This window comes from Pristiophorus japonicus, chromosome 21, assembly GCF_044704955.1.
Source record: "Pristiophorus japonicus isolate sPriJap1 chromosome 21, sPriJap1.hap1, whole genome shotgun sequence".
In the NCBI taxonomy this organism is placed as follows: Eukaryota; Metazoa; Chordata; class Chondrichthyes; family Pristiophoridae; genus Pristiophorus; species Pristiophorus japonicus.
Genome location: NC_091997.1, coordinates 16,591,660 through 16,615,963, shown reverse-complemented (window position 1 = coordinate 16,615,963; position 24,304 = coordinate 16,591,660). Strand labels below are relative to the sequence as shown.

Below are 24,304 nucleotides of genomic sequence, written 5' to 3'. Positions count from 1 at the left end.
GACCATGACCATTAAAGTGTTTCATCAGCACTTGCTTAAGGACTGCAGCCGCACGACTTCTCACGCCCACCCCTCTAACGAGCTGGCACAGCCCAGGCCCAATATGAACTGGGTGCTTATTACTGTTATGAAATGTGACTGACCCCAGGAAATCCCAGTTGGTCAGCACTCAGTCAAGTGGACGAACTTCCTGCCACACTCATCTCCCAGAAACTACACATGCAGCCTCAAAAATCAGCACTACTGACTTGTCCTTCAGAACTAGCCGTACCTCAAGCCAAGGTGTTCCAGTACAGCTACGACACTGGCATCCCGACAGTGTGGAAAACTGCCCAGGTATGTCCGGTACACAAAAAGCAGGACAAATCCAATCCGGCCAATTACCGCCTCATTAGTCTACTCTCAATCATCAGCAAAGTGATGGAAGGTGTCGTCAACAATGTTATCAATCAGCATTTACTCCTATGAAGGACTGCCTATGATTTGATTTGATGACTCCCTGCTCACCGATGCTCAGCTTGGGTTCCGCCAGGGCCACTCAGCTCCAGACCTAATTACAACCTTGGTCCAAACATGGACAAAAGAGCTGAATTCCAGAGATGAGGTGAGAGTGACTGCCCTTGACATCAAGGCAGCATTTGACCGAGTGTGGCATCAAAGAGCCCGAGTAAAACTGAAGTCAATGGACATCAGGGGGAAAACTCTCCACTGGCTGGAGTCATAGCTAGCACAAAGGAAGATGGTTGTGGGGTTAGAGGCCAGGACAGCGCTGCAGGAGTTTCTCAGGGAAATGTCCTAGGTCCAACCTTCTTCAGTTGCTTCATTATTGACCTTCCCTCCATCATAAGGTCAGATGTGGGGAAACATCATTACTTTTTTACAACCAGGCATTGGAATTCACTGTGAAATGTGAATGCTGGGCATAGCATAAGAACGTAAGAACATAAGAAATGCCCAGGAGTAGGTCATATGGCCCCTCGAGCCTGCTCCGCCATTCAATAAGATCATAGCTGATCTGATCATGGACTCAGCTCCACTTCCCTGCCTGCACCCCATAACCCTTTATCCCCTTATCGTTTAAGAAACTCTCTTAAATTTATTCAATGTCCCAGCTTCCACAGCTCTCTGAGGCAGCGAATTCCACAAATTTACAATCCTCTGAGAGAAGAAATTTCTCCTCATCTCTGTTTTAAATGGGCGGCCCCTTATTCTAAGATCATGCCCTCTAGTTCTAGTCTCTCCCATCAGTGGAAATATCCTCTCTGCATCCACCTTGTCAAGCCCCCTCATAATCTTATACGTTTTGATAAGATCGCCTCTCATTCTTCTGAACTCCAATGAGTAGAGGCCCAACCGACTCAACCTTTCCTCATAAGTCAACCCCCTCATCTCTGGAATCAACCGAGTGAACCTTCTCTGAACTGCCTCCAAAGCAAGTATATCCTTTCGTAAATATGGAAACCAAAACTGCACGCAGTATTCCAGGTGTGGCCTCACCAATAACTTATATAGCTGTAGTAAGTCTTCCCTGCTTTTATACTCCATCCCCTTTGCAATAAAGGCCAAGATACCATTGGCCTTCCTGATCACTTGCTGTACCTGCATACTATCCTTTTGTACTTCATGCACAAGTACCCCCAGGTCCCGCTGTACTGCAGCACTTTGCAATCTTTCTCCATTTAAATAACTTGCTCTTTGATTTTTGACAATTCTGGCAGCAGCTGCACTGATAGCATTTTTATTTAAAAAAAATGATAAACTAGGTTTAAAATAATATTTTTTTACAATAAGAAAGATAATATTGGGTCAGAGCCAGTTTTACGATCAGCCATTATATTTGGATCAGGACTTCCTCCAGACTCCACCACAAAATAAATATTGCCCCCTCAGCTCTCGCTTCCAACTTCTGAAATATCCATAGCAACCACTGCCGGCCAATGTAGGAAACGAACATTTAGCTTAACCAGTTTAGTTTTAATTATCTTTTAGTTTGTTTTGCTGCTCTTCCCCCAGAAGGTGTCATACACCCTATTTCTAGCCAAAAGAATGGGATTTTTTTACCTCTTTCTAAGCCTCTGCCGATATCGTAGAATCACCGAATGGTTACAGCACGGAAGAAGGCAATTTGGCCCGTCGAGCTCGTGCAGACTCTCAGCTAGTCCCACTCCCCTGCCCTTTCCCCGTAACCCTGCAATTTTTTTTCCTTCAGATACTTATCCAACTCCCTTTTGAGAGATAAGATTGAGGCTGCCTCCACCATTGTTTCGGGCAGTGCATTCCAGATCCTAACCACTCGCTGCGTAATAAAGTTTTTTCTTAAATCGCCTTTGGTACTTTTGCCAATCACCTTAAACCTATTTTCAGTGACACTTCAAAACCTTTCCCTTCATTGAACTCAATAATACTTTTTGACTTGATTGCATCTGCATCTTAGTAATGGGTTTATCATGTAATAATGGGGAGGGGGGGGGAGGGGGAGGAAGGGCAGAAATTCACTATTGCCCGTTTGGGGTGCTAATTTTTAAAAGTTTGAAAAGTTAGCACCAGGCTCTAATGATTTTAAACTTAAAAAAAAATAATTGTCTAATTCAAGCACTCCACCTCCTTCTTAGACCACTGACCACAGCCGGAGGTGGGGGGGGGGTGGGGCGGAGGGAGAGTGCAGAGACCTCAGCAGTGTGCACACTGGGCCATGCAGCGCTGCCGCATTCAATGGCTCCTTCCCTCCCTTAAAGGGAGACTCTGCAATATGAAAGGCCACCAAGGGAGCGGTGAACTAGTGCGATCAGCCCAGCATTCAAACAGAGCGCTGGGCTGAACGATCACAGGTAGGAACCCACGATAAAAAGTTCAACCAGAAAGTTAAGTATTTTTTTTTAAACTTACTATTGTGTTCCCAACACAGATGAGACTGCACACAGGGTGGTTAAAGTAACAGTGACCTCAGTCTTTAATAAGACACTCCAGAGTGAGGAACAGGCCTTAGGGGCCGACTTATATACAGTGCTCCCAAGGGATGCTGGGATCCCTTGGGACTTCAGGGGATGTGCTCCCTGGCGGCGGAACATGGAAGTGCATGCTTTACAGATATACAACATCACTCCCCCGCCAAAGTCAAAGTGAAAACTATTTACAAGATGAGGCGGTCGGGAGCCTTTCTTTCCCTGGTGGACTGCCTCGGTACAAATGTCTGTTCTGGTGTGTTGGCTGTGCCCTCACTGGGCTGGCATGTTGTTGGCCCTGCAGGGCTGCTGGGTGAGCCTGGCCTTGCTGGGCTGTTGGGCGTGATGGGTTCGATTTCCTGGTCCGGGGTGGTGTCGTTGATCCTTTGGGTGTGTGTTGTGGGCTCGGAAAAGGTGGTGTCTGCTGTGGGTTGCTCAGGGCAGTCTGTGAACCACAGCCTCGTTTGGTCCAGGTGCTTTCTGCAAATTTGTCCATTGTCTAGTTTGACTACAAACACCCTACTCCCTTCTTTAGCTATCACCGTGCCCGCGATCCACTTGGGACCATGTCCATAGTTTAGCACGTACACAGGGTCATTCAGATCAATTTCCCGTGACAGAGTGGCGCGACCATCGTTCACATTTTTTGCTGCCGCCTGTTCTCTACCTGATCATGCAGGTTGGAGTGAACCAGTGAGAGTCTGGTTTTAAGTGTCCTTTTCATGAGTAGCTCAGCCGGGGGCACCCCTATGAGCGAGTGGGGTCTCATGCGGTAGCTGAGCAGTACTCGGGACAGGCGGGTTTGGAGTGAGCTTTCTGTGACTCGTTTAAGGTTCTGTTTGATTGTTTGTACTGCCCGCTCTACCTGCCCATTGGAGGCTGGTTTAAACGGGGCCGAGGTGACATGTTTGATCCCATTGCGGGTCATGAATTCTTTAAATTCGGCACTGGTGAAACATGGCCTGTTGTCACTGACCAGTATGTCAGGCAGGCCGTGGGTGGCAAACATGGCCCTCAGGCTTTCAATGGTGGCGGTGGCAGTGCTTCCCGACATTATTTCACATTCAATCCATTTTGAAAAAGCATCCACCACCACCAGGAACATTTTACCGAGAAACGGGCCCGCATAGTCGACATGGATCCTCGACCATGGTCTGGAGGGCCAGGACCACAAACTTAGTGGTGCCTCTCTGGGCGCGTTGCTCAACTGAGCACACACGCTGCATTGCCGTACACAGGACTCGAAGTCAGAGTCGATACCGGGCCACCACACGTGGGATCTGGCTATCGCTTTCATCATTACTATACCCGGGTGTGTGCTGTGGAGATCCGAGATGAACATCTCCCTGCCCTTTTTTGGTAGCACTATGTGGTTACCCCACAACAGGCAGTCTGCCTGAATGGACAGCTCATCCTTTCACCGCTGGAATGGCTTGATTAGCTCTTGCATTTCAACGGGGATGCTGGCCCAGCTCCCATGCAGTACACAGTTTTTTTACTAGGGACAGCAGAGGATCTTAGCTGGTCCAAGTCCTAACCTGGCGGGCCGTGGCAGGTGATTTATCATTTTCAAATGCTTCCATGACCATCAACAAGTCTGCGGGCTGAGCCACATCAACAAGTTTGCAGGCTGCACCATTTCCACCCCCGTGGTGGGCAATGGTAGCCGACTGAGAGCATCCGCACAGTCTTGGTGCCTGGCCTGTGGTGGATGGTATCATTATACGCTGATAGCGCGAGTGCCCACCTTTGTATGCGGGCTGAGACATTAGTATTTATCCCCTTGTTTTCAGGGAACAGGGATGTGAGGGGCTTGTGATCAATTTCGTGCTCAAATTTGAGGCCAAACAGGTACTGATGCATTTTCTTTACCCCGAACACATACGCTAATGCCTCTTTCTGAATCATGCTGTAGGCCCTCTCAACCTTAAACAAGCTCCTGGAGGCATAGGCAACAGGTTGCAACTTCCCCGCAATGTTAGCTTGTTGTAGTACACACCCGACTCCGTACGATGACACATCACATGCTAGCACAAGTCTTTTACACGGGTTATACAATACAAGCAGCTTGTTTGAGCATAAAATGTTTCTGGCTTTCTCAAAAGCAATTACTTGGTTTTTTCCCCATACCCAGTTCTCACCTTTACACAATAAAACATGTTGGGGCTCTAAGAGGGTGCTTAACCCCGGTAGGAAGTTACCAAAATAGTTGAGGAGTCCCAGGAACGACCGCAGCTCTGTGATGTTCTGTGGCCTGGGCGTATTCCTGACAGCCCCTGTCTTGGCGTCTGTGGGCCTAATGCTGTCCGCCGCAATCTTTCTTCCAAAAAACTCCACTTCTGTTGCCATGAAGACGCATTTCGACCTCTTCAGCCACAGCGCTACGCGATCCAGTCGCTGGAGCACCTCCTCCAGGTTTTGTAGGTGCTCGACGGTGTCCCGGCCCGTGACCAATATGTCGTCCTGAAAAACCACCGTGCGTGGTACTGACTTGAGTAGGCTCTCCATGTTTCTCTGGAAGATCGCTGCAGCCAATCGAATTCCAAACGGGCAACTTTTGTAGATGAACAGTCCCTTGTGTGTGTTGATGCAGGTGAGGCCCTTCGAAGACTCCTCTAGCTCCTGCGTCATGTAGGCCAAAGTTAGGTCGAGCTTGGTGAACATCTTGCCTCCTACCAGCGTCCAAATAGGTCATCTGCCTTAGGTAGCGGGTATTGGTCCTGTAGCGAGAAACGATTTGCAGTTACTTTATAGTCACCGCAAATCATGACCGTGCCATCACTTTTGAGTACTGGAACAATCGGGCTGGCCCACTCGCTGAATTCCACTGGGGAGATGATGCCCTCGCATTGCAGCCTGTCCAGCTCGATTTCCACTCTCTCCCTCATCATGTGAGGTACTGCCTTGTGGTGAATGGGTCGTGCCTCTGGGACCAAGTGGATCCACACCTTCGCCCCGGAAAAGTTTCCAATGCCTGGCTCAAAAAGGGAATGAAATTTGTTAAGAACCTGGGTACATGAGGCCTCACTGACATCTGATAGCGCTCGGATGTCATCCCAGTTCCAGCAGATTCTGCCCAGCCAGCTCCTTCCAAGCAGTGTGGGGCCATCGCCCGGGACAATCAAAGTGGCATTTCGTGCACCGTGCCCTTGTAGTGACCTTGACCATGGCGCTGCCCAGGACAGTGATAAGCTCTTTGGTGTACTTTCTCAGTTTTGTGTGGATGGGGCTCAGCGCTGGTCTGAGTGCCTTGTTGCACCACAGTCTCTCAAATATCTTTTTATGATTGGCTAGCGCCAGTGTCCAGTTCCATGGCTATGGGTAAGCCATTCAATTTTGCAATGAGCATTATAGGTGGACATTTCATTGAAAATGTGTGCACCGTGCACCCCGTGTTCTTCAGCATCTGTCTCCTCTCTCTGAGGCTCAAAATTGCTTTGATCCACCATGGACCGATCTTCTTCTGCCACGTGGTGGTTAGCAGGTTTTGCAGAGCTTGCAGCTCGTCTGCAAGCTCGTTGGAGGTGCCCCATTGTTCCACAGCTCTTGCAAACATACCCTTGGGAAGCGGCATGAATAGGCTGAATGGAAGCCTGCACAACGCCAACAAGGTGTGAATTGCTTTGCATTCATCCTTTGTTGTGGATTCTGAGTCATCTGGATCACCTGAGGCCTGCTGGCAGCTGCAGACTCATGGTTTCTGCCCCATACATTTCTGCTCGCAAACACAATTCCAGTTAATTTATGAACATTGCTAGCACTTGTGTGCTGAGAGATTTGCCTGGTTTTATCACTGGTGGAAATATCGCAATGGCCTTACTGAGGGTCAGTGTCTCTACAGTCAAAAGTTTTTGTAGGATGGTCTCGTGGCCAATGCGCAGTACAAAAAAGTCTCTGAGCATTTGCTGCAGGTAGCCATCAAACTCACATTGTCCTGCAAGTCGCCTTAGCTCGGCGACATAGCTCGCCACTTCCTGACTGTCAGATCGCTGGCACGTGTAGAACCGATACCTCGCCATCAGCACGCTCTCCCTCGGGTAAAGATGCTCCCGAACCAGTGTACACAGCTCCTCATACGACTTATCTGTGGGTTTCACTGGAGCCAGAAGATTCTTCATAAGGCTGTAGGTCAGTGCCCCGCAGACCGTGAGGAGGACCGCTCTCCTTTTTGCAGCACTTCCTTCTCCGTCCAGCTTGTTGGCTACAACGTACTGGTCTAGCCATTCGACATAGGCTTCCCAGTCCTTACCCTCCGAGAACTTCTCCAGGATGCCCACAGTTTGCTGCATCTTTGCGTTGGATTCGTATACTCGTCGCCAGTTATTGTGTTCCTAACACAGATGAGACTGCACTCAGGGAGGTTAAAGTGACAGTGACCTCAGTCTTTATTAAGACACTCCAGAGTGAGGAATAGGCCTTAGGGGCCAGCTTATATACAGTGCTCCCAAGGGATGCTGGGATCCCTTGGTACTTCAGGGGATGCACTCCCTGGTGGCAGAACATGGGAGTGTATGTTTTACAGATGCATAACACTTACCTCGGCCACCTCGCCTTTAATCATCGCCCCCAAAGTGGCCGGCCGCCCGATGCATGCCTCCTGCAGTTGTCGTTACTTTCACCCGATGCTGGTGCAAAGGGCGGAAATCAATTTCGGGTCCGGGACGCTACAGGGGCGATGCGCACAGCGATGATGTCACAATCTCCGGGCACAGGAGATCGGAGCACAACGCTGTAACGTCGCTGCTAAACTCCCTCCGAATATGGCGGGAGTGAATGTCAGCGCGTGTCTGTTTGCCAAGGCATTTGGGCCCCATTAGCGCCCCCCAGGGGTGCTAATGGGAGGCACAAGGGCACCCAATTTCTCCCCCAGACTCTTTTACTTTATGCTACTATATGTTGATCTATTTATGACCAGTAAGAATGATCAGACCACAGCTAATATGTATGAATAGTCCACTCACAAAGAGAGAACTTATATTTATATAGTGCCTTTCTCAAAGTTTCACAGCGGCCAATTTGCACATAGCAAAGTGCCACAAACAGCAACGAGATAAATGACCAGATAATTTGTTTTGGTGGTATTGGTTGAGGTATAGTTGTTTACTAACAAGTTGTGAACAAAAATACAAGATGGCAGAACATAGTTTAGTTGTTAAGTAATCTTTCATGTTCAAAAATAACTTGACATATCTTGAGTGATTCTGAACATTATTCACGGAACTGAGATTTTATATCTGAGAGACATTAGTCATGAGCATTCTTGGATCCTTGTACACACCAGATGTTGCAAGATCGTCAAACTGTGATAAATGTCATAAAAACTAATCAACAAAAAATAAATCCCATGCAAACCAGCCACATCATAATTTTTCTTTGATTATTTCGATGATTAACTGATAAGTCAACGAACATTATCGACTTCATGCAAATCAGGCTGTTTTTACAGCTTCATCAGTTGGGATGGCTCATAAATATCCTCTCTGTTCAATACCCCTCACAATAGCACTCTAATATAACACACATTATTTATGGCTCTCTCACTACTAAAAACATGGTTCAATATAAGATGCCTTTTTGCAGTTCCTAAAGACAGAGTAAGAGTAAGGATCTAAAGTGGTTCCTTCAGGCATTGATTATTTGATTATAAGAAAAAGTAGAGGCAGCACTTTGCCACACAAGGGAATAAACTGCGTAATCCAATTTTCTACATTCTTCACATTTCTTCCAATTTTTTCTTTAAACATCTAACGCACTCCAAAATCTGTGGAGATTGTGAGGTGGAAATGAGCTATAATCTGTGTTCAGATCCATAACCAGTGGCGCCTCTACCAAGAAGTCTGAGGATGGCCCAAAATTGGTCCTGTATGCGCCTATGAGTATGCTCACAGGTTTGTAGAGCTGTTGGAACCAAAGTAGTTGTAGAGCTGATGCATTGGGAGTGGCTTAGCCAGTCATGTGATGTTCACAAGACTCAATAAAACCCCAGCCAGTTGGGTTCAGGGGATCCACGCTGAGGCCGGTGGTTGTGAGCCTGGTGGATGAATTGGTAATGTGTAGTGTGATTGTTAAACCTTTGCTAATAAACCAATTAGTTCTTAATAGCAATGTGTTGCTATGAATTCTTAAGCAAAGAACCCATGAAGCAAATAATATTACACATCTGATTAACATTTTTGCGCGAAATGCCAGTGTATGTCATGGAAGGCAAGTCCTTAGAGAGAGCTGGAGCGACAAGGACCAATTTCGCGATACACGTCCCATGCCTGATCCGTTATGGGCACCGCCATATTGGTAAAGGCGACTTTGCAGGCATCCCAGGCAGGGGGCAGCAATCTGGATACTGCGGAGTCGGGGGAAGTATTCTTTGCTCCTCCTGCCTCCACAAGAAACCTTTTTTTCAAATTTAAGAAAAAGTTACCTTTTGGTGGCAATTGCTGCTTCAGCTTACGAATCCCAAGAGAAGCACGTCCAGCTCCTGCTCCCCTCAATCAAAGTCAATTTCTGCAAGGGGAGCCTAAAACACGCATCAGGCCTCTCACTTACATATTTGTGGGGCCTACCGCCGATTTTAGGTGGCCGACTGGGACGCCTGCAATGTTGCCTTTACCAATATGGCGGTGCCCATAACAGTGGTGCGGATCAGGCGTGGGACGTGTGTCCCGAAATTGGTCCCTTTTGCGTCAATTTTCCATCCAGAAAACAGAAGCGAGGACTAATTTCTACCCCTGTGTTTTTAATTGGGTTACAGAATTTCTTCCTTTTTTTTTAAACCTGTCAACAACTTGCCAGCGGAGTGCAGACACTCTAAATGGCGATAGAGAAAGAAATCTTAGCATAAAGCAATGTTTTGTGTTACTGGTCAGGACAGCCCAGGCTGCACACTTCTCCAAGAGTGATATCAATGGCACACCTTGATTAATTGGACAGCAGCTACTTTTTGTTTCAAAAGACCAACAACTTGTACATATTGTACATTTAATGTAAAGAAACTTCGAAAGGTGCTTCACAAATCAACATAAAAACATCTGGACATCAAGCCATAATGGGATGGGGGTGCGGGAGGGAGGGAGGGAGGGGAAAGGGGGGACTGAAAGCTTGTTTGCAGAAATTAGTTTTAGGGAGGTTTTTAAAGGTGGAGAGCAGAACAGGCAGAGATCCAGTCGTTTTCTGTTAAAGTGACATATCTATGTATAACATCCATTGAATAATAAAATGACTGATTTCAAACAAACTTTTGGAACATAATTTTGTCCGGAATAGCTGAATATTTTACAACAACGGTTAAGAATTGTCTCTGTATCTTTTGCAAAGCCCTAATGGTTCAGTTAGACAAAAGGATAGAGACCTGTCTACACTGGAGAGATGTGAGCAAACATACTTACGATCCATAATAGTGATATAGATCGGAAACCATTTGAAGATATGGGGGGTAATTTTTACTCAAGGTGATAGTGTAAAACGGGCAATATCGATTCCATATCGATTATACATCTCTCCTGATTTTCGTTGCCAATAAAGTCAAAATTATCCCCAAAAAGCTAGCTTTTCAAGTGTGATATATGACTGAGGAAAGCAATTTTTAAACCAAAAAGGATGGGTGGGCACTTGGCAGATCTGATGGAAAGAAGGTTAAAGAATGGAAGATTCTAAAGAGTTGACTATGGACTGGTCAAGGTGGTGGGCTACAGCTGCACCAACCTTTGATGGACACCTAACTAAATTTGAAACTAAACATCGATTGGGATACAATTTGTCTTGGGCAGTACAGTTAAACGGGCGACAACGAATCAGCAGCCCGTTTTACACTCAGCCCCGATACTCTTTTCCATTGAAGTCAGAAAAGGATATCGGGCAGAGTGTAAAATGGGCTGCCGGTTCACAATCGCCAGTTTTGTTTTATCGCTCACGAACAGTTTCACCCCCATTGTATTTTTGCAGTTGTATTTCAGTTATTCCTAATTAGAAACCACCTTCTCCTCAACGTACTCAGATGAAAAACCAGCAAAATATACTGTATGTATTACAATCCAAACAGATGACTGTTGGATGATTCAGTAGGATGGATATTGTCTTTCCTTGTTTGCCGTGGTCTGATGCGTACACTTGAAATTGTAAATTACAGAGCTAAAGCATTTTTACAATCTCTTCACCTGCTACATTCTGGTGTGTTTGTATCAAAAGGATAAAGTTTGAGTGTTTACTTTATTCGAATTACAACAACACCTACCCAAGGTCCAAAAATTTCCGTCTTGCCTTTCTGTCCAGGCCGACTGTGGGACTTGCTGGTTCTGCTGGACTTGTTTCTTTACTCTCCTCTGAACCTACAATTACAAAATTGTAACAAAGCATTAGGACACTATTGCTGTATCCAGAGTTTATCGGTTATTATGCCCTTCCCCACCATTGCCAATGCCATTATTATACGCTTCTTGCTTCCACAGCTCTGAATACCTAGCAAGGAAAACAAACTAGCGAGCTGATGATCACTTTCAAGTTTCTGTTCAAGTGAATCCCATCATAAATGACGATAAAGCCTTTGTCATTCCAGAATGAATCCGATGTGACAGTGGGCCTGAAATTGCGGTCGGAGGCTTTCCACAAGCAGATGCCTCCGACCTGCAAAGAATCTATGCCCTTACCTGGTGGTCCGGGAGGTTCAGAGATGCGGCCCTGGGCCTCTATGCTTAGGCCTGTGTAGAGGCCCATGTATCCCAGCGGCGCGGATCACGTGGGCTTGCCCAACCAATGAAAGAAGGGGATTCCCATTCATACTTATGGGGATTCCGTATGTATGGAAAGCCCATAAATATGAATGGGGATACTCCCAAAAAATACACGTACACGTAAAATATATATTATATATTTAAAATTAATCAAAATGGTATTTAATTAAGTATTTAAAACAAGAAATATAATTTTTTAAATAAGAAATTTACATAAATTTAGAGGGTCTAAAAAATTATTTTTAAATAATTAAAAAATCAATCAATAAATAAAAAATTATTTCTACTCACCTACTGCAGCACCGGGAGCCCTCCAACAGCAAGCTGGGAGGTCCCCCCCAATGTCTCTGTCTCTGTCAGTGTCTCTCATTCTGTCTCTGTCAGTGTCTCTCTGTGTTTCTGATGGGAGGTGGGGAGGGGGAGGGGAGGGGGTGGAGGGAGGAGGGGAAGAGAGGGGGAAGGGGGGAAAAAGAGAGGGGGAAGGGGGGAAAGAAGGGGAAGAGAGGGGGAAGGGGGAGAAAGAGGGGGAAGAGAGGGGGAAGGGGGAAAGAGAGGGGGAAGGGGGAAAGAGAGGGGGAAGGGGAGAGAAAGAGAGGGGGAGAAAGAGAGGAGGAAGGGGGAGAAAGAGGGGGGGAGGGGGAGAAAGAGAGGGGGAAGGGAGGAAAGAGAGGGGGAAGGGGAGAGAAAGAGAGGGGGAAGGGGGGGAGAAAGAGAGGAGGAAGGGGGAGAAAGAGGGGGGAGGGGGAGAAAGAGAGGGGGAAGGGAGGAAAGAGAGGGGGAAGGGGGAAAGAGAGGAGGAAGGGGGAAAGAGAGGAGGGGGAAGAGAGAGGAGGGGGAAGAGAGAGGGGGGGAAGGGGGAAGAGATAGGGGGGGAAGGGGGAAAGAGAGGGGGAAGGGGGAGAAAGAGAGGGAGAAGGGGGAGAAAGAGAGGGGGAAGGGGAAAGAGAGGAATAAGGGGGGAAAGGGGAGAAAGAGAGGGGGAAGGGGGAAAGAGAGGAGGAAGGGGGGAAAGGGGAGAAAGAGAGGGGGAAGGGGGGGAGAAAGAGAGGAGGAAGGGGGAGAAAGAGGGGGGAAGGGGGGAGAAAGAGGGGGAAGGGAGGAAAGAAAGGGGGAAGGGGGAGAAAGAGAGGGGGAAGGGGGAAAGAGAGGAGGAAGGGGGGAAAGAGAGGAGGGGGAAGAGAGAGGGGGGGAAGCTGAATGGACCCCGCCGAGGACTTCGGGTGGGGCCCGCACGCAGAAGATGCCGGACCGCCGCCGACACTTTGGGCAGGCCTCGCCCCCAGCGAGATGCCGGGCGGGCGAGCCCCGCCGACGAGGTAAGAGGTGTCAGGCCACTCGGCCCGGGATAGGGGCGACGTCCCTTCGGCCAGGGATAGGGTCGTCGCCCGGAGACAGGGCGCGCTGAGAGGGCCAGGAGCTACTGCGCACGCGCGCAGCTGCCGACCCTGTTTTTGGCGCAGGACTGTAGCTCCGCCCCCAGCAGCTCCTGCTGCGCCGCGCCGAGCTGGAAACGGGCCGACAGCTATCTGAGAATCGCGAGGTAAGTATTCGGCGTAATTTTTGTTCTGCAAATTAGGCGGGCCTCTCCGATGTGCGGCGTTCTAGCGGGGGTCTGAAACTTGAGCCCTTTGTCACTGAATCTCAATTTTGAATTCAGAACCAATTTCAATGGTACTGTTATATTTGCAACGGTTCAATCGACCAACTTTGAAATTTTTTGCTCAAAGAAATGATAAATTTATTTAGCGAGCTACTGTTCAAATCTTGATTAGATTAACTGAGCAGAGATATTAATCAATCCTGAAGCCCAGTTGTGACCACAAATCTGAACTACCCAGGGAAGATGCATCATACATTATCAACTGAGATATGTTCAAGACCAAGGAGAGATATGCCATGTACTGGCATGTACACTTTCATTTCGAAACAGCTTAATAATAGAAGATGGATGTCAACTTTGATGGTTGTTCAACATAGAAGTTAGTGAGATTGTGCAGCAGCAGTACGGTGAGTAAAGGTTGGTCTTTAATGTTGCCATTAATGTCCTGGAGCAATAAAATTCACGCTTGTAGTGCGTACTTTGTGATCTTCATCACTGAAGTAGACTGCAAGGCAGCACTTTTTGTTATTTCCCATGATCATAAATAGGCGTATGCTGTGGGTATTATAGAACAAATACACTGTCAGTTAGCTGAATGAAGATTCTAACTCACCTTATTATAAAATGTCCCCCGTTGCATTTTGAATATTGCTGCAAAATAATACATTTGTGAATGATTACCCACAATTAAGCATTTGAAGTTTGTATTCGAAGGCGATTGAAGTAAAGCTAAGTTCTCAGCCAAATTGTCCAGTGTTCTCAATCAGCTGAAGTACAAGTCATCAAAGGCCCAAAAGTTTGATTTACCACAACACTATTTAAATTTCATCTGAAATGGAATCATACTTTTAATGGTAGCCCACCTTCACTAATTTAAGGTGTCTGCAATACTCGGCTGTTTCTCTGCTGACTGGAGAGAGTAGCCTCTCTACGTCATTCTCTCCATTTTAATTTTAAAATCGAGGGGCAATCACGTTGGATTCTGCTGGGAAATCTGGGGAATCAGTAGCTGTATCAAGGGAAATGGCTCCTCACATTTACTTCAATGGGAGCAACTCCTTTAATCTGATGGCACTCTCATAGAACCACAATGTCCTGGTTATATAACACTGTTGGTTGCCCAGGCACCGACACCATGAAATCTAGCTGATGGAGGGAGACCAGGGGGCTGAATTTCAGGCACGGCAGAAAGTTGGCGTACCAACGATTTTTTTTTTTTACCTGTTTTTACCGCCAGGTGCGAGCCTTCGGATCGATTTTCTACACTTTGAACTTTTTTTCGCATGGGACTGGAAGTCGGTCATAATGGGGGCGGAAGTGCGGCGGTATGTTGTGGTGAGGGGCGGAAGTTGGGCGGAGTGGTGGTGACATCACTGCGCATGTGCATCACCACGTCTCTCCCCTCATTTAAAGGGGGGACGCTGCAGATTTGCCGATTTTAGGCCGCCGGGCCACCAGGTAGGGTTTCGGCCGGACCAGTGGCCTGGCGCCCAAGAGGGGGGTACCAGGCTGCCTGTTGGCGGCCCGGCCGAACCAGGGGCAATAATTGCACGGCCGATCGGGAAGCCGGCCGGCAAAAAATAAAATCATGGCGGCTGCGGCAGTGTGCCCGCCCCTTGAAGGGCCGCCGCGAGGTCGTAGCTCACACGCAAAAAAAACAGGTGCACTGACTGAAAAAGCAGTCGGGGGCACCGTGTGGCGGATCAGAGATTTTTTAGGGTAAATTTGGGGCGGATTGTGCTGAAGGTGCGGGAGAACGGTTGGTGCGCGCTTTGATGATGCGCTTGCGGCAGTCAGCAGCAACGGGGCAGAAGTGGGGACAGGCCGAAAAATCCCCGACCTGAATTTGGGTCGTGGCGGCCAATGGACTGCAACGCGGCGGCTACTCGATTCCGCTGCATGGCCGCCGCAAAACGGCGGAAATGGGCCTTATCCGGACCCTGAATTTCAGCCCCCACATGTCTCCCATATACTGTGCTGCTACTGTATTAAAGCACCAGTAGAACCCGACATTAGTATTTTAAAAGTTGTCAGAATTCAGTGGACCAAGGTGAGGATTAGTAATGAGCTGTTCTTACAAAATAATTATTGTGACAGTTGTAACACTATATAATGCAAATTAGTGTGAAACATATAGCAAAGCCTGCACTTATATGAGGCCAGTTATCTAAAATAAGTTCATTTGATTAATTTTTTCATTACATTTAATTTGCAGTGCGAACACAATGCTATTCTCAGCGCTGTGTCCTAATATGTGAATATCTCTTTGCCATGACATTTTATTAAATTATCCAGAATCCTCTGTGACTTATTACAATTTTCTGTTTGTGATCGGGGAATGTCGGAAATATATACTGATGCTGACCATTGTAGATTGGTGACTTGCAAAACGAATGATAGTCATACTCGTTGATCTCCCTTGTTAGTCTTCAGGTTAAGTAGGGGCAGAGGCTACAGTGCAGGCTGAAGTGCTGGGACTTCTGGGGCACGATAGTGCTACCAATGGCAGCAGGGTGTAATTACAGTGTGACACGTTTACAGAGGCAGTTTCCGATAAACATGGACATAGGATTTTATAATGGTAAAAGTTGACACGAGGTGTGCAAAGCAGTAAGTGTTTTAATATAATATAGAGGTGGTCTGTTATCCGAAATCCAAGTATACTGCACTGTAGCCTGGCAAACAAAAATGTGTTCTGGGTTTACAAATATATTTAACAGAGTCTGTAATAAAATAATGAATTAATGGAGGAATGAAAATAGTTTGGAATGTGATTTCTATTATTTTCTCCTCCCCTCTGATTTGTTTTGCGTTTTCTCCTCGTGACACTGCTTCTTGCCGGAGTTTGGTTCTGCAGGCCACACCCATCCTCCAGTACATCATCCAAGTGACCAATCTCCATGTGTGAGCGTAAACAAGGAATGGCAGCTGGCTATTCCACCTTGGGGAGATCACAGCCACAATGGATTGTGTCCTCACCCGCCATCCCCTCACATCCATTTTCCAAAAAGGGGGTCACTGGATAGCGTCGAGGAGCAGGGACCCTGGCTGTTTAACGAGGCCAATTGTGGCATCCTACTGCTAGCACAGCGGAGATCAGCTAACTCACACAAGCTGGAGATTGAAACTGGGACATTCCTAGTCTGCATGGTTCCAAAAGAGTTTCCTAGTCTGCATGGTTCAATACCACCTGGGAAGTGGCACACATAAAGGATGTCCAACCCGATATTGAGTTTGGGATGGCCACCTAATGAGGGGCCTAATACCTATTTGAGGACAAAAAACAACAACAACCTGTATTTATATAGCGACTTGAACATAATAAAATGTCCCAAGGCACGTCACAGAGTATGATAAGATTTTAAAAATTGACACCGAGCCACACAAGGAGACATTAGGGCAGGTGACCAAAAGCTTGGCCAAAGAGGTAGGTTTTAAAAAGCATCTTAAAAGGAGGAAAGAGAGGTAGAGAGGCGGAGAAATTTAGGCAGGGAGTTCCAGAGCTTGGAGCCTAGGCAACAGAAGGCACGGCCACCAATGGTTGAGTGATTATAATCAGGGATGCTCAAGAGGGCAGAATTAGAGGAGCGCAGACATCTCGGGGGGGCGGGGGGGGGGTGCTGTTGTGGGGCTGGAGGAGATTAGAGACATAGGGAGGGCAAGGCCATGCAGGGATTTGAAAACGAGGATGAGAATTTTGAAATCGAGAACCTCTCGGGCATATGCAGGGGGTCTAACGCCGGTTTTAGGTGGCCACCCTTAACTCAATATCGGGTCGGCCGTCCTCCACATGTCCCTGGGGCACATAGTGGATTTATTGAGCTGTACCATAGGGGAGCCCTGATTTCTGTTAGCTTAAAGCAAATATTCACTTCTTACATAATTGACATATATCTGTGATAGGTAAAATTTACTTTTCATTTGTTATTTTCTACTACTTCCTCTGGGGAAAATTGGGTGTACACTAGTCCCATTTTTTTTATGTCCCATGCTATCCAAGGCAGATAAACTCCACAGCCACGAAATCCACTGTAAAATTTCTCTCCCGACAGATTCTCTCCCCCCACCGCCTCCCGGCTATTTTTTTGTCCATTACAGTTTTCTCCATTGTAATTATAATTACAATAGAACGAATACCTGTTTTTCCAATTCCGAATGCTGTAAGCAGGCACTCAGTTTTTTTTTAATCCCATTGATTTTTCAGTTCCTTAACCCCCACACATTTCATACTTGGTGTTCCACAGCTTGAAGACTTCAGCTGTTAAACGCACTGCTCAATTATCTAATCCCACTCATCCCACGGCCTAATCAGAGCTGTTTGCAGAAACTCTGAGCCCAGCCTCCGAGGCCGTGATGCTCTGTTCAGCTTTTGGTATTTACCAATTATTTTTCCTAGTATGGTGAACGCAGCCTGAGCATTAGGTTTCTCCCATTAATCTCATCTGGTTTGATGTGCTGGTGAGCTGAGGACATGTTGTTGACTATAACACCACCTGGTAACTGTGGGGGGGGGTAGCTCCCTTAGACTCGTATTTTGTGTCTGAAATGGGCACCACAACCAGGAAGCCTGAGGCTGGCCCAAAATTGAGCCTCAGGCCTCATTGACATTATTTGCGCGAGCCCCCAGCAACCTTCGCGCCTCCACAGGCAGCTCGGCCATCATATAAAGTTGGGCGACTTGCCTCCCTGACAGCAGCCCAAAGGTAAATCCCAAGGGATTGGAGAATGGGAAAGGGATCAATTGCGGTTCGGCCCTTCGGGACGACTGTGGACCCGATATCCTTGAGAGGTCCTAAAATAGGCTTTAGGTCCCTCATTAGCATATGCAGGGGGCCTGTTTTAGGTGGCCACCCTGGACGCCCAAACTCAACATTGGGTCAGACGTGTCACGAGTCCTTGGGCCGCACTAATCCCCCAAATTGTCCCTTGTGCCTGTTTAACAGCCATAAAATAGATGTAACAAGGTCCAACTTGTTAACAAGCACTGGCTCACTGGCACTCTGAACTTACTAAGGGGTTCTAACGAGAAGCAGGAAAACTCAGTTTGAACAGTACTTCTAACGTTGCTCATAACACAAGATGATACAATTTATAAATAATGGCTCAATTTAAATGAAAAAGCTCCCAGTTTATCTCCCTGCCACCAGTATCCAGTTGTCCAGATAAGTCTGCTCGGTGATGGATGGTCACCATAATGCTGAGCATAGTTTAAGCAGTTTGTAAACAAAAAGCATTGCCTCTATCAAGTATATTAAATATGTTTTTACATAAAGAATTGTGTTTTAAAAAAGATTTTAAAACACCACTCTTTATGTAAAAACATCAAGATGATCATATTGAGATAAAGGGGTCATTTTAATCTAAATCTCTGGGTGGGAATCCCATGGGATCGGGTGGAACGTCGGTTTTGCACCTCGTCCAATATTACTTTCCATTGACTTCGACGAAGAGTAAAATCAGCATTGCAACCGATCCCATCAGTTTCCTGATGGGCAGGTTATGTTAAAATTGCCCCCAGAATGTCTCCTAAGCCCAGGGCAGACTTGCCAAAGAATTTACAAAAGGGCTCTTGTGTTAGGGCAGATAGATGACCCGTGTTTCTTCAGTCAAGGCCACTTTGAAAGGAGGAGGCAGGTAAGAGTAGCTCAGGATCATTTTTGGGGTCTGGGATAGCCACCGTTGTAATGTGTGCATGCTCACAGGTTTGTAGAGCTTTTGAGTTGGGAGTGGCTTAGCCAGTCACATGATGTTCACAAGACTCAATAAAACCCCAGCCAGTTGGGTTGGGGGGATCCTCACTGAGGCTGGTGGTTGTGAGCCTGGTGGATGAACTGGTAATGCGTAGTGTGATTGTTAAACCTTTGCTAATAAACCAACTAGTTCTTAATAGCAATGTGTTGCTATGAATTCTTAAGCAAAGAACCCATGAAGCAAATACATTATAACTGCCAGGCACTTTCTCACAGCTAAGATAGAAGCATAGAAAATAGGTGCAGGAGTAGGCCATTTGGTCCTTCGAGCCTGCACCACCATTCAATATGATCATGGCTGATCAATCAACTTCAGTACCCCATTCCTGCTTTCTCTTCATACCCCTTGATCCCTTTAGCCGTAAGGGCCACATTTAACGCCCTTTTGAATATATCTAACGAACTGGCCTCAACAACTTTCTGTGGTAGAGAATTCCACAGGTTCACAATTCTGAGTGAAGAAGTTTCTCTTCATTTGGTCCTAAATGGCTTACTCCTTATCCTTAGACTGTGACCCCTGGTTCTGCACTTCTCCAACATCGGGAACATTTTTCCTGCATCTAACCTGTCCAATCCCATCAGAATTTTATTATGTTTCTATGAGATCCCCGCTCATTCTTCTAAATTCCAGTGAATATAAGCCTAGTCGATCCAGTCTTTCTTCATATGTCAGTCCTGCCATCCCGTGAATCAATCTGGTGAACTTTTGCTGCACTCCCTCAATAGCAAGAATGTTCTTCCTCAGACCAAAACTGTACACAATATTCAAGGTGTGGCCTCACTAAGGCCCTGTACAACTGCAGTAAGACCTCCCTGCTCCTATACTCAAATCCTCTCGCTATGAAAGCCAACATGCCATTTGCCACCTTCACCACCTGCTGTACCTGCATGCCAACTTTCAATGACTGATGTACCATGACACCCAGGTCTCGTTGCACCTCCCCTTTTCCTAATCTGTCACCACTCAGATAATATTCTGCCTTCCTGTTTTTGCCACCAAAGTGGATAACCTCACATTTATCTACCTTATACTGCATCTGCCATGCATTTGCCCACTCACCTAACCTGTCCAAGTCATCCTGCAGCCTGTTAGCATCCTCCTCACAGCTCACACTGCCACCTAGTTTAGTGTCATCTGAAAACTTGGAGATATTACATTCAATTCCTTCGTCTAAATCATTGATGTATATTGTAAAGAGCTGGGGTCCCAGCATTGAACTTTGCGGTACCCCACTAGTCACTGCCTGCAATGCTTCCTGTCTGCCAACCAGTTCTCTATCCATGTCAATACATTACCCCCAATACCATGTGTTTTAATTTTGCACACTAATCTCTTGTGTGGGACCTTGTCAAAAGCCTTTTGAAAGTCCAAATACACCACATCCACTGGTTCTCCCTTGTCCACTCTATTAGTTACATCCTCAAAAAATTCTAGAAGATTTGTCAAGCATGATTTCCCCTTCATAAATCATAGTGAACTCGATGATGTGAATGTGCATCCAACGTTTTCAATTTTCCACATATTGGTACACCAATATTCTGTGCCACATGTATAGCTTACACCATTAACTTTTCTTTCATTGCTTAACATATTGTACAAATTTCACTCCAGATATGAAGAAAAGATTTCGCAATAGGAAAAATGACAAAAATGAATAACCGTACCTTCACTATGTTTTTCCGTTCTTCTCTCCCTCCTCATGTGAACGGGAGAGGTGTCCGAGCTGTGGCAGGATTTGGAAGGGGAACTGGTAGGTGTCAAGCCCAGGGCTTCCTGGGAGGAAGCATCAGTCAGAGTCTGGTAACGTGTCATCGCCATTGATGTCTGCTCCCCTTCTTCAAACGCCCTCCTCACTATGTTAACATCGAATGAGAAGGACGCAGCTCGCTGCGAGGGAGATGCTGAAGAGATAACGGATTCTGAGGATGGAGAGGAGCCTCGCAGGGAGGAATGTAATGGAGATCTCATGCTGTGCAGTGGGCTTCCGTAACTATCTGTAGCCTAAAATTGTAGATAGCAAAACAGTGCGGATTGTAAGAAAAGTACAATCATTCTAATCAACTTGTAAAAATATTAAATGCCCATTCTACTTGGTACCTGGTGTAACTTTTTATCTCTGCTTTTCTATTGTTTTGCTAGAGGGGGCGAACTTCAGTATCGTCCCATTGGGGGTGGTAACCGAGGCAAGGCGAAGGCCGGACCGGTAAGTCGGTAGGGATAATAAAATGGCGGCGCACACCTCCCCTTTACTTATCGCCCCGCGAGCGGAGTGCGGCCCGGTTCGCAACCCATGAAGCCAGAGCTGACATCGCCCCCGGCGGCCTCATGGGGCGCTAGCCAGTTTCCGCTGCGGGGTGAAAATGGGTCGTTGCGCACAGCGATGACGTCATCATCGCCGGCGCAGTGGACTGGGGTGCTACCGGTTTGCGCCTCCGCTAACTCTTGCACAATTTCACGGGGGGGGGGGGGGGGCGCGCTAGAATCCCCCCTCCCTACAGGCGAGAAATTGTTTGTGCCGCATTAGCGCCCCAGGGGCACTAAGAGGAGGCACAAACAAAGCAAATTTCCCCCGCCCCCCAGAGTTTTACCTCCTCTCATGAAGAGTTTGGTTTCCATTGGGATATGGTTCCCTGGACTCACTTCAACACCTCACCCAGAAGCCCATTCTTCATTTGTGAGCCGAAGCAATGAGTGCTATGTGGCTATTTGACCATTGAGGGCATCATGGCCAAGTCCCGTGCTGTCCTCACCCAACGTCCATACACACCACTTTCCAGCAGAGCTCAGTGAACAGCAGCCAGGGTGAAAATACTGCCTCATTTTGCTCATCCATAACCCCGGGGCACTGAGGACAGTTGAAGTGCCCCTACTACTGACCGACTGCGATCAGCTCATTCAGCATAGGTCAGAATTGAACCTGGGATCTGCTGGATGTACGGCTCAACGCCACACTGTCTTTACCAAATCATCCATGCTGGGTGAAGGTGGGGGACTTTCCATCCTATCGTCAAAAACAAAACCACTTACCTTTCTTTCCAGGCTGTCATCTCCCTCCGTGGAGCTTATGCTATCTCGTAGTTGAGATCTAGATGGCCGCTGTCGTCTTGCCTTGACAGAGAGCTGGGCTCGGGCTTTCTGCAAGCTGCTGTCGAGCCTTTCAGTCTCTGGTATCACCTCATTAAAATCTGCAGCAATATTCAATATATTAATACCAGTAAGAGCAGTATTAATGATAATATGAGCGTGTAAAATTATCTACACGGGAATTAGACTAGACCCATTTTTTTAAATCTGGAGTATATAAAATTATATGTCACATCAATGATGAGATGTATAAGTCTGACTACATGACTAGAATTAAATGAAAATGGAACTGCAAAGCACAGATTAGTTGCTTCCCGTTCAAGTGTTGGGAGGTATTGCAGTTTAGTGGTTATGGCACTGGACTAGTGTCCAAGTAAAAAAACAACAAAGAGCGGAATGTCGCCCAAGAGGCGACCTGAACCGCAGCTGCAGTAAAAACCATTCAAACAGGGTGCATGCGCCCCATTTCGGGCGGGGGGGCAATTTCTACCCCAGTAGATTGTGGATTGGCATCATAAAAAATGTCCATGGACACTGTTGGATTATTGTACAAAACCAACTGGTTCACTAATGTCACTCAAGAAAGCGAACCGACCATTCCTCCCTTGTCTGGCCTTCATACAACTCCAGTCTAATAACATGTTTCCTATATTACAACAGTAATCACACTTCAAAGGTACTTCATTGGCTGTAAAACGCTTTGGGACAGCCTGAGATTGTGAAAGGCGATGTACAAATACAAGTCTTTATTTTCCTTTTATGTGGTATCACCCTCAAGGGAGTCGAGTTCATCAATAAATGCTGTCTTGCCAGTGTTGCCTACATCCCAAAAACAAACAAGTAAAAAAAAACAATATATCTAATGTTACCCAGTTTTCATTAAGAATTCTACAATCTGATTGTTTCAGGAGACACACCGTTGCTACCCTGTAGAGGGCACAGCGCTGAAATGATATCTGATCAGCGCAAGTTCCCGCGCAAAAGCCCATTGAAAGTCCATGGGCACGTGCAAGTTTAACGGACAGCGATCGCCGTTCGTTCGCCGCTGACCACAAAAACCCAAGCCGTTCCAGCTAAAATGCTGTTATACTAAAGCAAGGATTATTAGGATAAATACATTAGGAATAAACTAATGGCATTAGAGATCTTTGCAGCTATCAAAAATATTGATATTATTGTATCACAGAAACATGCCCGCAAGCAAAAGGCAGACAAGAGATGGAGTTAAAAGGGTATAGAGGGTTTTATGCACTGTCAAGCTAAGTGGAGGACGGCTATTATTAGAAAGGGATGACATAACAGCTACTCAAGGATGAGCAGAAGCAATTTATGTTGAAACTTAGTAACAATGAGAGCTCCAAATAAAAATTGATGACTGTGACTAGTCACTTGCTCAAGGCCAATAGGACACCTATGCAACATCAATATGTATTTATATAGTAAAATGGCCCAAGGCGCTTCACAGGAGTGTTTTAAGACAAAACAAATAAATTTGACACTGAGCCACGTAAGAAGAAATTACAACAGATGACCTAAAGCTTGGTCAGAGGTAGGTTTTAAGGAGTGTCTTAAACGAGGAAAGAGAGGTAAAGAAGTAGAGAGGTAGAGAGGTACAGGGAGGGAGTTCCAGAGCTTGGGGCTCAGGCAGCTGAAGGCACGGCCACCAATGGTTGAGCAGTTATAATCAGGGATGCTCAAGAGGGAAATATTTGAGGAGCACAGAGATCTTGGGGGGGCTGTGAGGCTGAAGGAGAGTACAGAGATAGGGAGGGGCGAGGCCATGGAGGAATTGGTAAACAAGGATGAGAATTTTTGAAATCAGGACGTTGCTTAACTGGGAGCCAATGCAGGTGGGCGAGCACAGGGGTGATGGGTGAGCGGGACTTGGTGCGAGTTAGGACACGGGCTGCCGAGTTGTGGATGACCTCAAGTTTAAGTAGGGTAGAAGGTGGGAGGCCAGCCAGGAGTGCGTTGGAGTAATCAAGTCTAGAGGTAACAAAGGCATGGATGAGGGTTTCAGCAGCAGATGAGATGAGGCAGAGGCGGAGACGGATGATGTTACAGAGGTGGAAATAGGCTGTTTTGCTGCGGATATGTGGCCGGAAGCTCACTTCAGGGTCAAATATGACACCTAGGTTGCGAGCAGTCTGGTTCAGCCTCAGACAGGTGCTCGGGAGAGGGATGGAGTCGGTGGCAGGGGAATG

The 24,304-nt window shown here is 46.8% G+C and overlaps 1 protein-coding gene across 1 annotated transcript in view; it reads right to left on the bottom strand.

Moving 5' to 3' along the window:
- The window catches only part of samd14 (sterile alpha motif domain containing 14), a 236,483-nt gene that overhangs the window by 84,508 nt on the left and 127,671 nt on the right, over positions 1-24,304 (bottom strand). The window contains exons 3-5 of the mRNA XM_070864441.1: positions 22,044-22,201; positions 20,681-21,017; positions 11,170-11,263 (exon numbers count right to left, since the gene is read on the bottom strand). Coding sequence (XP_070720542.1) covers positions 11,170-11,263; positions 20,681-21,017; positions 22,044-22,201 — 589 coding nt within the window. The remainder of the gene's footprint in view (positions 1-11,169; positions 11,264-20,680; positions 21,018-22,043; positions 22,202-24,304) is intronic.